Source organism: Phyllobates terribilis, unplaced genomic scaffold, assembly GCF_046119375.1.
Source record: "Phyllobates terribilis strain yellow unplaced genomic scaffold, ASM4611937v1 Scaffold_2__4_contigs__length_985480577, whole genome shotgun sequence".
Lineage (NCBI taxonomy): Eukaryota > Metazoa > Chordata > Amphibia > Anura > Dendrobatidae > Phyllobates > Phyllobates terribilis.
This window is the reverse complement of record NW_027362762.1, coordinates 872,929,126-872,941,939: the sequence shown is the minus strand read 5'-3', so window position 1 is coordinate 872,941,939 and position 12,814 is coordinate 872,929,126. Positions and strand designations below refer to the sequence as shown.

The window sequence follows — 12,814 nt, the reverse complement described above, 5'->3', positions numbered from 1 at the left end:
TGAAAATACAGAAAAATCTTTAAATGAGAAGGTGTGTCCAAACTTTTGGTCTGTACTGTACATGATTCTTCTTCCTGGGTATACTGTATATATTCTGTACATACCGTGTACCGTAGAGCCAGGATTTACTGCTGTATACAGCTCCTGCACAGGGGCCCATTACAAATTGGTCTTGTAGCGACATTAATGGATGTCCGGAACCTTTAAACTGATGTGGTCTCCATGGGTGCCGCAAGTGGAAAATAAACTTACGTCATGAAATAGAATGAGGGGATGAAAATCTGTGACTGGGTGCGGTATTGCCAAACAGCTGCAAATAGGGACTTTATGGGATCCCCTCTCTCCTATTACTGTTACTTAACTATTGTTTTACATGAACTCCTGGTATTCCACTTCAGAATCACAGGACATTCAGTCCATCTGTGAGGCACTGTGCTGATATTCCCAGAGGTGGCATAGCCTGGGGAAAGGGCTCAGGGGTGGTGGTCTTGGGCGCCAAAGTTTACGGGGATGTAAAATTTTGCTAGCAGCCTATGACAAACTCATCTCGATGGCTGCGATCTGCATAAGCAGCAACAAAGACGAGAGAAGATGAGCAGCTAATGAATGAAGAGGATTTTCAGGGAAATCTATGTCCGGTCCATAGATCTTTTAAAAAATATGTATTTCTCTGGAATAAGACATCGGATCTTAGATATCAAGGTATCATTTTATTCAGCTTCCTGTGACCTACATGTCCATATAGACGGCCGAGGAGGGGTGATCCTACTGCCAGATTCCCTTTAAAAACATTTGCGTCACAAAAATAGCAAAACATTTTTGACAAACCCACTGATTTACGGTAGATAAGTAATTATTGGAAAATATTATTTTAAGAGAAAAGAATTTTCAATATAATCTTTACCAACCTAAAATCCCTTTTCTATGTTAAGATCTGTGTCCTAAGGGTGAATATTTCAGCAGAGTAAAAAAAGACTGGGCCTTCATTGTAGCCCAAGATGTCCGAGAAGCGGGAACTATGCGACCAGCTTATACAGTAATAGCAAAATATTTAAAAAATGTCACTAATGTTATAATTAGCTTCCGTCATGGAGAAATTACATTAGCGAGATGACATGCTTCACATAATGAAATGGAAGAAAGGATGAGAATTGCCGAGGATGGAACACAGAGAACCGCCTGGATGTTTCACGGAGTTTCTGGTTTACTCTTTAGACTCAGTGGGGGATGTTCATTTAAGGTGAATTCACCCTATTTACAAGCAGAGTTTATTATCCCCTAATTGGGTAGTAAAATGCATGGGAATTTGTTGTGCATGATGAAGGAGACTTCTCTGAAGCTGTGCATTAATCCTACGCTTTGCTGAGAATCGAAAAAACAAAGTTGTTTTGTTTTTTTTTTCAGTAAGCACATCAAATAATTTGCTCATCAATTAGAAACTGCAGGTTTGATTGTTTCGTATGAACAAATAGTGGTAGCAACATAATAAAGTTTAAAAAAAGAAAAAGAAAAGAAAAAAAAAAAAAAAGGGAGCTCATTCTGATCCCCCCCCCCCTCAAATAAAATAATATTAAGTGCCCCATAAAATGGTGCATAAGAGCAGCTCGGTTGGTTATTCCATTTCTGTTAAGTTGGCTACGAATATAAATTGCCTTTAACTCAAATCTTGAGTTATAATAATGTTTTGGTTTTTTTTTTTACTTCCGTTTGTACATCCTGACCCTCCTGGTTCATGTACAGAATGCCAGACATAAAATAAACTAACACACAAGTATTGCGACTATTACATTTTTGGTGCATTTTTATGCTAAGAAAAAGGTAAAAAAAAAAAAATGATTGACAGGTTGTGGCATGAAAAGGGCACGACAATGCCCCGCGGAGAGGCGCCAAGGATGCTGACAGGCAGGAGGACGCTTGAAAACCAGGGTCCTGTAAATCATTTTGGTCAACTTTACTCCTAATTCATTCTCACCTTGCTGGCTATGAGAGCACAGAGGTTTTTAGAGGTTTTTTGAGCAGAAACTGAGAGGAAATTCTCCAAATCCTCCTCAAAAATTGGCTCTGCTCAGAAACCTCTGCAAAAAGACTGTTTACTGCAGCTTCTCCCTATTTGCTATGTATACACACTCAGGCCACGTTCACACATTGAGTATGTGGTGATTTTTTTACCTCAGTATTTGTAAGCCAAAACCAGGAGTGGAACAATCAGAGGAAAAGTATAATAGAAACACGTGAGTGTTTGGTGAGTTTTTTCCCTCAGTATTTGAGGAGTATGTGCCCACGATCCATAATAGCAGCGTTTTGGACGCAGCTCACCTGCGCTGTGTCCAAAATGCTGCATTCTACATTAAAAGCACAGTAGATGAGACTTCTAGAAATCCAATGCCCACTGTGCTTCTATCTGACGCCGGGTAAACTCACCGGCAGCGCGGCTTTACGAGCCTCAGTATGTCAATTTCTGTTGCGGAGACGTTGGTCTCCGCAACAGAAATTTCCCCAATAGAATGTATAAAAAGCGATAACTCCACATGGTTCAATGAACACATGCGGATTTACCTGTGTGATCGGACGCAGCGAAAATACTCTGCGTCCAAAGCGCTGCTATAGCCTGATCGTTGGCACATAGCCTGAGTGGTATGATAAATACAGAAGTGGTGACGTGTTTCTATCACCCACTCCTGGTGTTGGCTTACAAATACTGAGGTAAAAAACTCACCAAATACTCAACGTGTGCACGTAGCCTGAAAGAATTGACATGCTGCAGTTTCAAAAATAAAAAAAATTGTCAATAAACACAAGTAAAAGAAAAGTGCACTGTGTGAATTAGACTTTAGAAATCTTATTCACGCATCAAAAATGCAAAAGTGTGAACAAGCCCTTACTGTCCAATTAGTTCAAAGGAGATTCTTGCGAGCAGAGTGTATAAATTGTACCGATTCGTTAATAGTCTTATCTGTACGATACGGGGATCATTCACAGGTGGTTGGGAGGCTACGAAGCGTAGAGTAAGGCTATGTGCCCACGTTGCATAAATGAAGCAGAAAATTTCTGCTTCATTTCTGCAAGTCCTCTCCCGGAAAAACGCATGCGGAATTCCGCACGCGTTTATCGCGCATTTTTCACGCGTTTATCACGCGTTTTCCACATGCGGAATTGCCTTGCGTTTTTTATGCATTGGACAAAGGCAATTCTGCTTGCGGAAACGCAAAATTAATTGACATGCTGCGGATTTTTGAACGCAGCATAAACGCTGCGGAAAAATCCGCAGCATGTGCATAGAACATGCGGAATCCCCTTGGGGACCATGGGGTGCGGGTTACCAAGCGTTTTACAAGCGTTTCCGCTGCGGAAATTCCGCATCAAAAACGCTTGAAAAACGCTACGTGGGCACACAGCCTAAGAGGAGATGAAATCCCGCACAATCACATCGGTAAGGGAAGACTTCTGTGTCTAGCGGAGAGAGAGTTAAAGAGAAGAATGTCGGGGATGAGGTAAGCGTGATGGAGCCATGTTTGAGAGCAGAGTCTCCGCACATGACTCATACAGACATTAAACCGTACGGGAGATAATTCTCAGGTAAACTTTGCTTGAGCCTGTACGTCATCTCTCCCCAACCAGCTTGCATTAATCATGCCTCTGCTCCTCTGATGTAACCCAGCAGGAATGTCTGATTTATAGGCAGCGAAGAAACCACATCCCATTGTCACACACTCCAACCTGCATTCATTTTTACTCAAGTGTGCAAAACCTTTCACTTGCCTGATATGTTCCCATCCCTACAAGCAGCCTTTATGCTTCTAAAGTAGCTCGCACGGAGCAAAGTCCTATTCCGCTCAGCCGGGAAAGATAAACTATTCTCAGTCGTCCGTGAACAGGTTGCAAACAATATAAATCACTGTCACCAATTAGTAAAAAATTCATTATTTAATTGAAGGATTAATATATAATTGTTCACCTTAGTGACACTGGTGTAAACAGTGATAGGGGATTGGGTTTTATATTTAATGGCCTTCAGCCTGATCTCGAGCCTTGGCGACTTGATGGATGAACGCTCTGTAGGAAGATTGATCTTGTGAAAGCTTAGATAGGTCCACCAGGGTCTTCTCCGCCGTTATCTTGATAGTATCAAGACATCGGGTTGCTGGTCTTCCTCTTCGCCTTGTTCCTTCTATTCTTCCGACCATGGTGTACTTCTTCAGTGATTGCTCTCTTCATATGATGTGCTCAAAGTAAGCGCTTAGAGGCCCCGATTTATCAAACAGTTTTTTCCAGAATTCTGGAGAAAAACTGTTTGAAATGTCTCAAAAATTTTCCGCGTGCCATAGTTGCGCAAACCTTTTGAAACTTTTGGGGATTACACCCATCCTAGCCAGCTTTTTTTTGAAAAGTGAGGGAAGATTCAATAGAGGAGATGGGAATATAATCTTTGCTGAGCAGCAGTTAGAAGCCGGTTCTAAAAGAGCATAAACATAGGAAAAAAGGAGCATATATTGATAGTATCAAACCATCAGGTTACTGGTCTTCCTCTTTGCCTTGTTCCTTCTATTCTTCCGACCATGATGTCCTTCTACAGTGATTGCTCTCTTCGTACAATGTGTGCAAGCTAAGCACTTAGAGACCCTGATTTATCACAGTTTTTTCCAGAATTCTGGAGTAAAACAGTTTGAAATGTATGAAAATTTTTTACATATGCCATAGTTGCGCAAACCTTTGGCGATTATACCCATCCTATCCATCTTTTTTTGAAGAGTGAGTGAAGATTCAACAGAGGAGATGGGAATATAGTGTACATATCTTTGCTGAGCAGCAGTTAGGCTGTGTGCCCATGACGCGCCCCCTGGGACATATTCCTTTTTGAGGGGAATACCCGGCACCGGATCAGATGGGGGGGGTTGTAGTCTCCGAGCGGCTGTGACCCGGTCCCGTGCCCAGGGCGTCAAGCTAAGTGTTATGTGGCAGTCCTTACTGATGTTATTAGAGTTCTTTTTGTGTCGACTACGCCACCCGTTGTAATGCGGTCACTGTGGCCGCCGCTGCAGCAGGGTCCGCTGAGGCTGATGGTGGATGTGCAGCTTGGTGGGATAACCCCCAACGGGAGGGGTATAGCCTCAGAGGGGACAGGCGCAGAGGATGGGGGTTGTGGTGGTGCAGCATAGATGATAAAGGAAGACAGAGTCGGGTTGTGCAGTTAAGGGTTTTACTCACTGCTGATGTTCCTGGTCACTCTAGCTCCAAGTGACCACCCGAGCCGTGCTGCGTCCACCAGGTCCTGGATCCGGCCAACCCCCAAACAAGTCCGGAGCGTGGCCCTGAGCTCCCCCTCTGTCCTTTCTTCAGCCGTCCCCACCAGTGATTCACCTAAGTCCAGCTCCCTCGGGCCTTCTGTTGGGCAACCTTTGGCCTTAGGTTCCCTGACCCTTCCTGTGGTGTGCCTTCAGGGTGAATGTAGTGGGTGACCGTGACAGACACTGCCCACGGTCTCCGGTCTCTGGCTGGGGAATGTCTTTACCCCCACCAGCTTGGGTTCCGGTACCCTCTTGCTGACTCCTCACCCGGTGCTCTAATTTGGGTTCTTGGGTCCCTTCTTTGTCTCCCTCTGGGTCTTTCTTCACTCCACTCTCTCTCTTCAGGGCCTCTCTTTCTTTCAGCTGCTCCTCTGCCAGCTTCCACTCCTCCTCTCCTGCTGACTTGTCCTCTGCACTGACTGACTCTCTGCGTCTGACAGGCTCCTCTGCGTCTGACCCTGATCTAAGTTGGTGCCCTCCTTATATATCCCTCTATGTGTGAGCTCAGGTGACCAGCACCCAATGAGCTCCTATCACTACCCAGACTGCTCCCCCTATCTGCCCCTACACTACATGGGATGTTCCTCCCCCCTCCCACTCCAGCCAGGAACAGGCTCGGTCGCACCTGCACATTTCTAAGTGGGAGTGCCGTCGGCCTGCTCCCCGGAAATGGGATGTATGTAGTGCATGCAGTCTATCTGAGCTCAGTTCCACACTCCTTCCTTACCCGGGAGTGGAATATCACACCTCTGGCTGAGGTGCAATACCCCTGTAGCAGCCGGATCCTCAGGGTGCTACATTCCCCCCTGGCAAATCACAGCACGTCCTCGGGCTGTAAAGACATAAAACACCATAACATACAAAATTTTTTTTTTTTTTATATAAACATATAAAACATATAAAACATTATATAAAACAGTAGATATATTTATATAAATAACATTCTCGTCGTCTCTTTCTCTCTTCCTCCTCTGGTCACCGTGAAACTCGTGACCAGGTAAAGTGCGACCGAAAAGCAGTTTCTCATAAAACCAGTAGGGGGCGCCTTAGAAAGCGCAACTATGTACAGGGGAGTTTGGCCGTTCTCAGTCCCCGGCCAAGTAAAGGGATGGCTGCTCACAGTCCTCAGCCTGGTTTGGGTAGGGGACACACGGGTTAAACTGTTCACTGGTCCCTACGGGGACTAAACTTTAAAGCAGCCACGGTTACTTGGGTACCCCGACAGGTAACTATATACAGTCCTTTGTACTATCTCAGTCATAGTACCTTCTAGCCTTGAACCCGTCCGGGTCTTCTGGCTCCTCCTCCCTACACCGCAACTCCTCCTCTGTCAGGCGATGCACGTGGAGGGCGTAAGGTCCCTTGGCACACTTGTGCCGGGTGAACGTTACCTCGTCACCGACGTAGAGGTCACGGCCTTTGTGACCCTCTGGCAGGTGGGACTCGACATCCCGTCGGGTAACGAAGACGTCACCCATGGTGTTCCGGTCCTTTATGAAGCCCCACCCATGCTGCGCATTAAACTTTATTACCGTCCCGATGGTACGGGGACGATCTGCTGCATAGGGGTCCCTTCTGGTCCGACTCTTTTGCTCCGCGCTGCGGGTCCGGGCCCATTGCTCTCTGACCCGCCTCTCCTCCCGTTCTCTCTTAAACTCGGCCAGCTGTTGACGGCAACACTCTGTGCGTTCAGCTGCAGCTGCCCGAGTCTCTCCGGTGAACCCCATCAAATCTTCTCCCGTGGGGTCCCACACAAATTGGGCTTCTTCTAGTGGAGGCGAGACCCGAGTCACGGGCTTTGGAGCCGGGATCAGGGGCTCACACAGGGGACCTAACTTCTTTTGTCGCTCCAGTTCCAAGAATTCTTCGGGCCAGATGAAGGGCCGCCCGTCCGGCCACGCTAGCTGGCTGAAGGGGTCCTCTCCCAGATTTGGCACCCTTGATGTTACGGGTGCGGGCGCGATGATGGGGGCGCCCAGGTTGCCCAGGCCTTGCGGCCAGGCCTGGGGCATCTGGAAGGTAAATGGAACTGTTAACACGGCGGCACCCTGGGCCACCTGGCCTTGCGACCAGGCCGGAGGCTCCGCGGAGGTAGATGGCTCTGCTGGGGATGCGGCGCCCGGAAACGCTAGGCCTTGCGACCAGGCCGGAGGCTTCCCTTCCTTCGCCACGCTCCGGGTCACGACGCGTGACGTCACTGGGGTCGCGACGGCGGCTTCCGGTCGGGGCCTAGTCGGTGGCGGTGTCATGGCGGTCTCGGGTACGGCAGGGGGACTTTCGGGCTCTGCGACGGGGAGCTGGGGCAGGTAAGTGGTCTTCCGGTATGGGGTATAGGCATCCCCCTTACCTGCTGCCATGCGTCTCGCTCCCTCTTCTGCGCCGTCTCCGGCCTTGGGTCCTCCCGCGTCATCCGCAGAGGTAGTCGGTGTCTTCTTCCAAGGGAGCGGGTTCCGTGGACGGGTTCCAGCTTGCTGGGCCATCTCCCGGCCCCACTCCGCCAGGATCTCCCTCTGCACTCGGGCCATCCTTCCCGCGAGGCCCTCCAGGGCACTCCGCGCGCACTCCCGATCTCGGGGAAGCTGCGCCAGGATCTCCGCTAAGCCTAGCGGGGTTGTTGACTCTAGCAGGCTCCTGACCATCGGGTCGGTGCTGCTCTGCTCTTCTTCCGGCAGGCTCCTGGCCAGCGGGCCGGTGCTGCTCTGCTCTCCTCTTTCTTCCTTTTGCAGGCTCCTGGCCAGCGGGCCGGTGCTGCACTGCTGCCGCTCCATTCCCGGGTCTACTCTTTCTCTCCTCGACTCCGGGTGCTCTTGCTCTGGACACCTCGCCTCCGGGTGCGCTCGTTCTAGACTGCTCCAAGCGACACCCATCTTTGCTCTTTTCTTTCGTCTCCTCCCACTTCGAGGGCGGTCCCGGGGCAACTCGGTGACTGTCAGCTCCAGGGGTAGTTCTTTCACGCTGACTGACACCTCCAGCATCACAGTCTCTGTTGGTGGGGGCGGTTTCCACTTTTGGCGCCATTTTCTGTCCCGGCCCACGATGGGAGGTGGCCTCTTGCCCTCCTTTGGCACGCCCATAATGGCGTCCGCTGCTCTTCCAAGGCGGGAAATCTGCGGTTTTGGCGGGAATCGCTTCCCAGTGGCGGGAAACTCTGCAGATGGCGGGAACAAGCTGGAAATGGCGGACAATCGGCGGGAAACGACTGGTGATGGAGTCCGATGGCGTGGACCCTCCGGAACCGGCAGGAGTCTTCTTTCTGAGGTAAACTTGCACTTTTCTTCAGGCACGCAGTACCCGGGTGTTGCGGGCACGTAATCCTGCCGACTACGCCAAAGTTGACGCGCCCCCTGGGACATATTCCTTTTTGAGGGGAATACCCGGCACCGGATCAGATGGGGGGGGTTGTAGTCTCCGAGCGGCTGTGACCCGGTCCCGTGCCCAGGGCGTCAAGCTAAGTGTTATGTGGCAGTCCTTACTGATGTTATTAGAGTTCTTTTTGTGTCGACTACGCCACCCGTTGTAATGCGGTCACTGTGGCCGCCGCTGCAGCAGGGTCCGCTGAGGCTGATGGTGGATGTGCAGCTTGGTGGGATAACCCCCAACGGGAGGGGTATAGCCTCAGAGGGGACAGGCGCAGAGGATGGGGGTTGTGGTGGTGCAGCATAGATGATAAAGGAAGACAGAGTCGGGTTGTGCAGTTAAGGGTTTTACTCACTGCTGATGTTCCTGGTCACTCTAGCTCCAAGTGACCACCCGAGCCGTGCTGCGTCCACCAGGTCCTGGATCCGGCCAACCCCCAAACAAGTCCGGAGCGTGGCCCTGAGCTCCCCCTCTGTCCTTTCTTCAGCCGTCCCCACCAGTGATTCACCTAAGTCCAGCTCCCTCGGGCCTTCTGTTGGGCAACCTTTGGCCTTAGGTTCCCTGACCCTTCCTGTGGTGTGCCTTCAGGGTGAATGTAGTGGGTGACCGTGACAGACACTGCCCACGGTCTCCGGTCTCTGGCTGGGGAATGTCTTTACCCCCACCAGCTTGGGTTCCGGTACCCTCTTGCTGACTCCTCACCCGGTGCTCTAATTTGGGTTCTTGGGTCCCTTCTTTGTCTCCCTCTGGGTCTTTCTTCACTCCACTCTCTCTCTTCAGGGCCTCTCTTTCTTTCAGCTGCTCCTCTGCCAGCTTCCACTCCTCCTCTCCTGCTGACTTGTCCTCTGCACTGACTGACTCTCTGCGTCTGACAGGCTCCTCTGCGTCTGACCCTGATCTAAGTTGGTGCCCTCCTTATATATCCCTCTATGTGTGAGCTCAGGTGACCAGCACCCAATGAGCTCCTATCACTACCCAGACTGCTCCCCCTATCTGCCCCTACACTACATGGGATGTTCCTCCCCCCTCCCACTCCAGCCAGGAACAGGCTCGGTCGCACCTGCACATTTCTAAGTGGGAGTGCCGTCGGCCTGCTCCCCGGAAATGGGATGTATGTAGTGCATGCAGTCTATCTGAGCTCAGTTCCACACTCCTTCCTTACCCGGGAGTGGAATATCACACCTCTGGCTGAGGTGCAATACCCCTGTAGCAGCCGGATCCTCAGGGTGCTACACCCACGTAGCATTTTTCAAGCGTATATGCTGCGGAATTTCCGCAGCGTAAACGCTTGAAAAACGCATGTATATCCGCACCCCATGTTCCCCAATGGGATTCCGCAAGTTCTATGCACATGCTGCGGATTTTTCCGCAGCGTTTATGCCGCGTTCAAAAATCCGCAGCATGTCATTTAATTTTGCGTTTCCGCAAGCGGAATTGCCTTTGTCCAATGCATAAAAAACGCAAGGCAATTCCGCATGTGGAAAACGCGTGATAAACGCGCGAAAAATGCGCGATAAACGCGTGCGGAATTCCGCATGCGTTTTTCCGGGAGAGGACTTGCATTTGTGCAGCAGAAATTTTCTGCTTCATAAATGCAACGTGGGCACATAGCCTTAGAAGCCGGTTCTAAAGGAGCATAAACATAAGAAAAACGGAGCATATATTGATAGTATCAAACCATCAGGTTACTGGTCTTCCTCTTTGCCTTGTTCCTTCTATTCTTCCGACCATGATGTCCTTCTACAGTGATTGCTCTCTTCGTACAATGTGTGCAAACTAAGCACTCAGAGGCCCTGATTTATCACAGTTTTTTCCAGAATTCTGGAGTAAAACAGTTTGAAATGTATTAACATTTTTTTGCATATGCCATAGTTGTGCAAACCTTTGGCGATTACACCCATCCTACCCATCTTTTTTTGAAAAGTGAGTGAAGATTCAATAGAGGAGATGAACATATAGTGTACAGATCTTAGCTGAGCAGCAATTAGAAGAAGTATATAAAGGAGCATAAACTGAGCATTGAAACAGCACTGCAACATAGTGTTTGGGAGAGAAGAAAGCAATATAAGGTCATAAAGTAACTTTGCAATACCTGGAGGATAATTAAAAAAATAATAAAATTCCCTTTAACTATACTGTGACTTAGGAGCAAGAGAAGTAACAGTGGTAGAAATTAGCACGATTTCACACACTCATTTTTTTTCTTTTTGCACATGTGAAAAACCAAAATGATTTTTAGCAAAGAGCTGGATCAGATTCTCATCAGTGTTTGGTCAGTTTTAATAGAGTTTTATCAGGTTTTCTTGTAGACGAAAAAAAACTGATGTGGGTTTCTCAAGCTTCAAAACAGTCAGCGAAAAATGGACAGCAATGGGATGCAACTAGGATGCCATGAGTATGTTGTCCAAGTTTTTCACTGACCAATAGACTTGCATGGCTAAGTTTGATCCGTGGCTTGGATGAAAATTGAACACGTTTTTTGGGGGATTTTTTTAGCGGAAACTTGGTAACAAAAAAAAAGTTGGGAATGTGTTCTGTTAGTGAAAAACAAAGACAGAAGACGTACAAGACAATCAGATGTGTGAAAGGGGCCTTATTATTTATGGAGAATAGGGGACCCCGTAGGAAAAATTGGGTCTGCTCCTGCACCAAGGAGATATAATGCAAGCTCAAGGAGCTGGAACTTACCTATTCACTTACCTCCACGGAGTCGATTCTTTGGTACATGACTCAGTAAATGCTAGAAAGGGTCGTCCCAGTCACCTTACACACCTCATAACAGCGTAAACAAGTGCAATATGTCTCCTCATTAACGAGTCCCAAGTGTTGATGACGTAATGCCATGCACAAAGTTGTTAATGTACAATACTGTAATTTTCAGGGTATCAGGTTATGCCCCTTACTCCAATAGAGCTGCCACCTGTTCTCACATCAATTCCAGGGGATGGCATGTAATGAGGTCATCAAGTAAACCACTGGCGTTTTATTCCTGGAGACTGCACTGAAATTAATTATGCCATGGGGATTTAATTCCCGTAGACTTTATGCAACCTTGGTGAAGAGACATGGTTATTGCCATACTCGTATACGGCCAAATACAATTTGTAAAAACCGTGACGGCTCTTTATTCCTTCTGTGTGCCTTGTATCAATCAAAAACAGATGGAGTCTGATATGGCGACTGATGAGCGGAGACTACAGTCTATATAATATCAGCAGAGGAAACCGCAGCTCAGCATAAGCTGCCGATACATATTACACCGCAGCCCCATATCACATAGAATTCACAATTGTTCCTATTGTTTAAAGTGACATAGATATAATCGGCCATGCTGGATTTTTTTGGCACTTTTTGCTTACCCCCCTTTCCACCATGGATAGAAACAATTTTGAATTGAAGGGCGATTCCACTTAAAATATGATCACTAATATAAGTCATGGAGATGCTTTCTTTAATTGTATGATTGCATGAGATTAGCCAAAAACAAAGCTCTCTTTTTTTCCTCCAGGAACAGCGCCATATTTTCTTAAAGGTAGCATCTGGTATGCAGGTCATCACCATTCAGGTCATCAGGTCATCACCATTCAGGTAATCACCATTCAGGTCATCATGGGATCTAGAAGTGCCCTCCTCAACTAAGCCATTGACTTAAAATAGGCAACAAAAACATCCATCTCTGGTCTCCATTTGACCTGCTACGATGGCCATCTCTTTTATCCAGAATTGCATATTTTATTGTGTTTGCCTAATTGAAGTCAATGGCTCTAGCTGGACACATCTGAATCCTGTTTTGGGGGGGAAGGGGTATGGATGGAAGCCCTCAATTGAGTTAGAATCAAGGGAAACACACATGGTCTGAACCTACCTTCGAGCCATTAAGTTCAACTTCAGAAACATGAACTAATCTAGGGCATAAGTATATGATCATTATGTTACGCCCATAGTCCCAAAACATTCTACTATAGGCATTTATGCCATTTCCATAGAGTATGCCGTAGACGTCGGACTTCATGCCACATCCAGGAGAAGATTAAATAGAGAGATGGACACTCATCACTCTTCATTTAAAGGGATTTTCCAGATTCAGAAAACACCTAACTCCCATCTGCAGTTTGTTAAAAAAACAACAACTGTTCTTTACTCACCATCCCCGGGTCCAGCGCTGAGTCTCC

At 47.9% G+C, this 12,814-nt stretch overlaps 2 protein-coding genes across 3 annotated transcripts in view; one reads left to right on the top strand and one right to left on the bottom strand.

The window, feature by feature from the left end:
* Positions 1-12,814, bottom strand: part of CMSS1 (cms1 ribosomal small subunit homolog) — a 413,413-nt gene that overhangs the window by 186,851 nt on the left and 213,748 nt on the right. The window lies entirely within an intron of this gene.
* The window catches only part of FILIP1L (filamin A interacting protein 1 like), a 317,635-nt gene that overhangs the window by 123,894 nt on the left and 180,927 nt on the right, over positions 1-12,814 (top strand). The window contains exon 1 of one of the 2 annotated variants that reach the window (XM_073668096.1): positions 12,172-12,230. The exons of the other annotated variant lie outside the window; for it this stretch is intronic. Coding sequence (XP_073524197.1) covers positions 12,187-12,230 — 44 coding nt within the window. The 5' untranslated portion in view covers positions 12,172-12,186. Of the gene's footprint in view, positions 1-12,171; positions 12,231-12,814 lie in introns of those variants that run through there. 2 annotated transcript variants of the gene reach the window in all.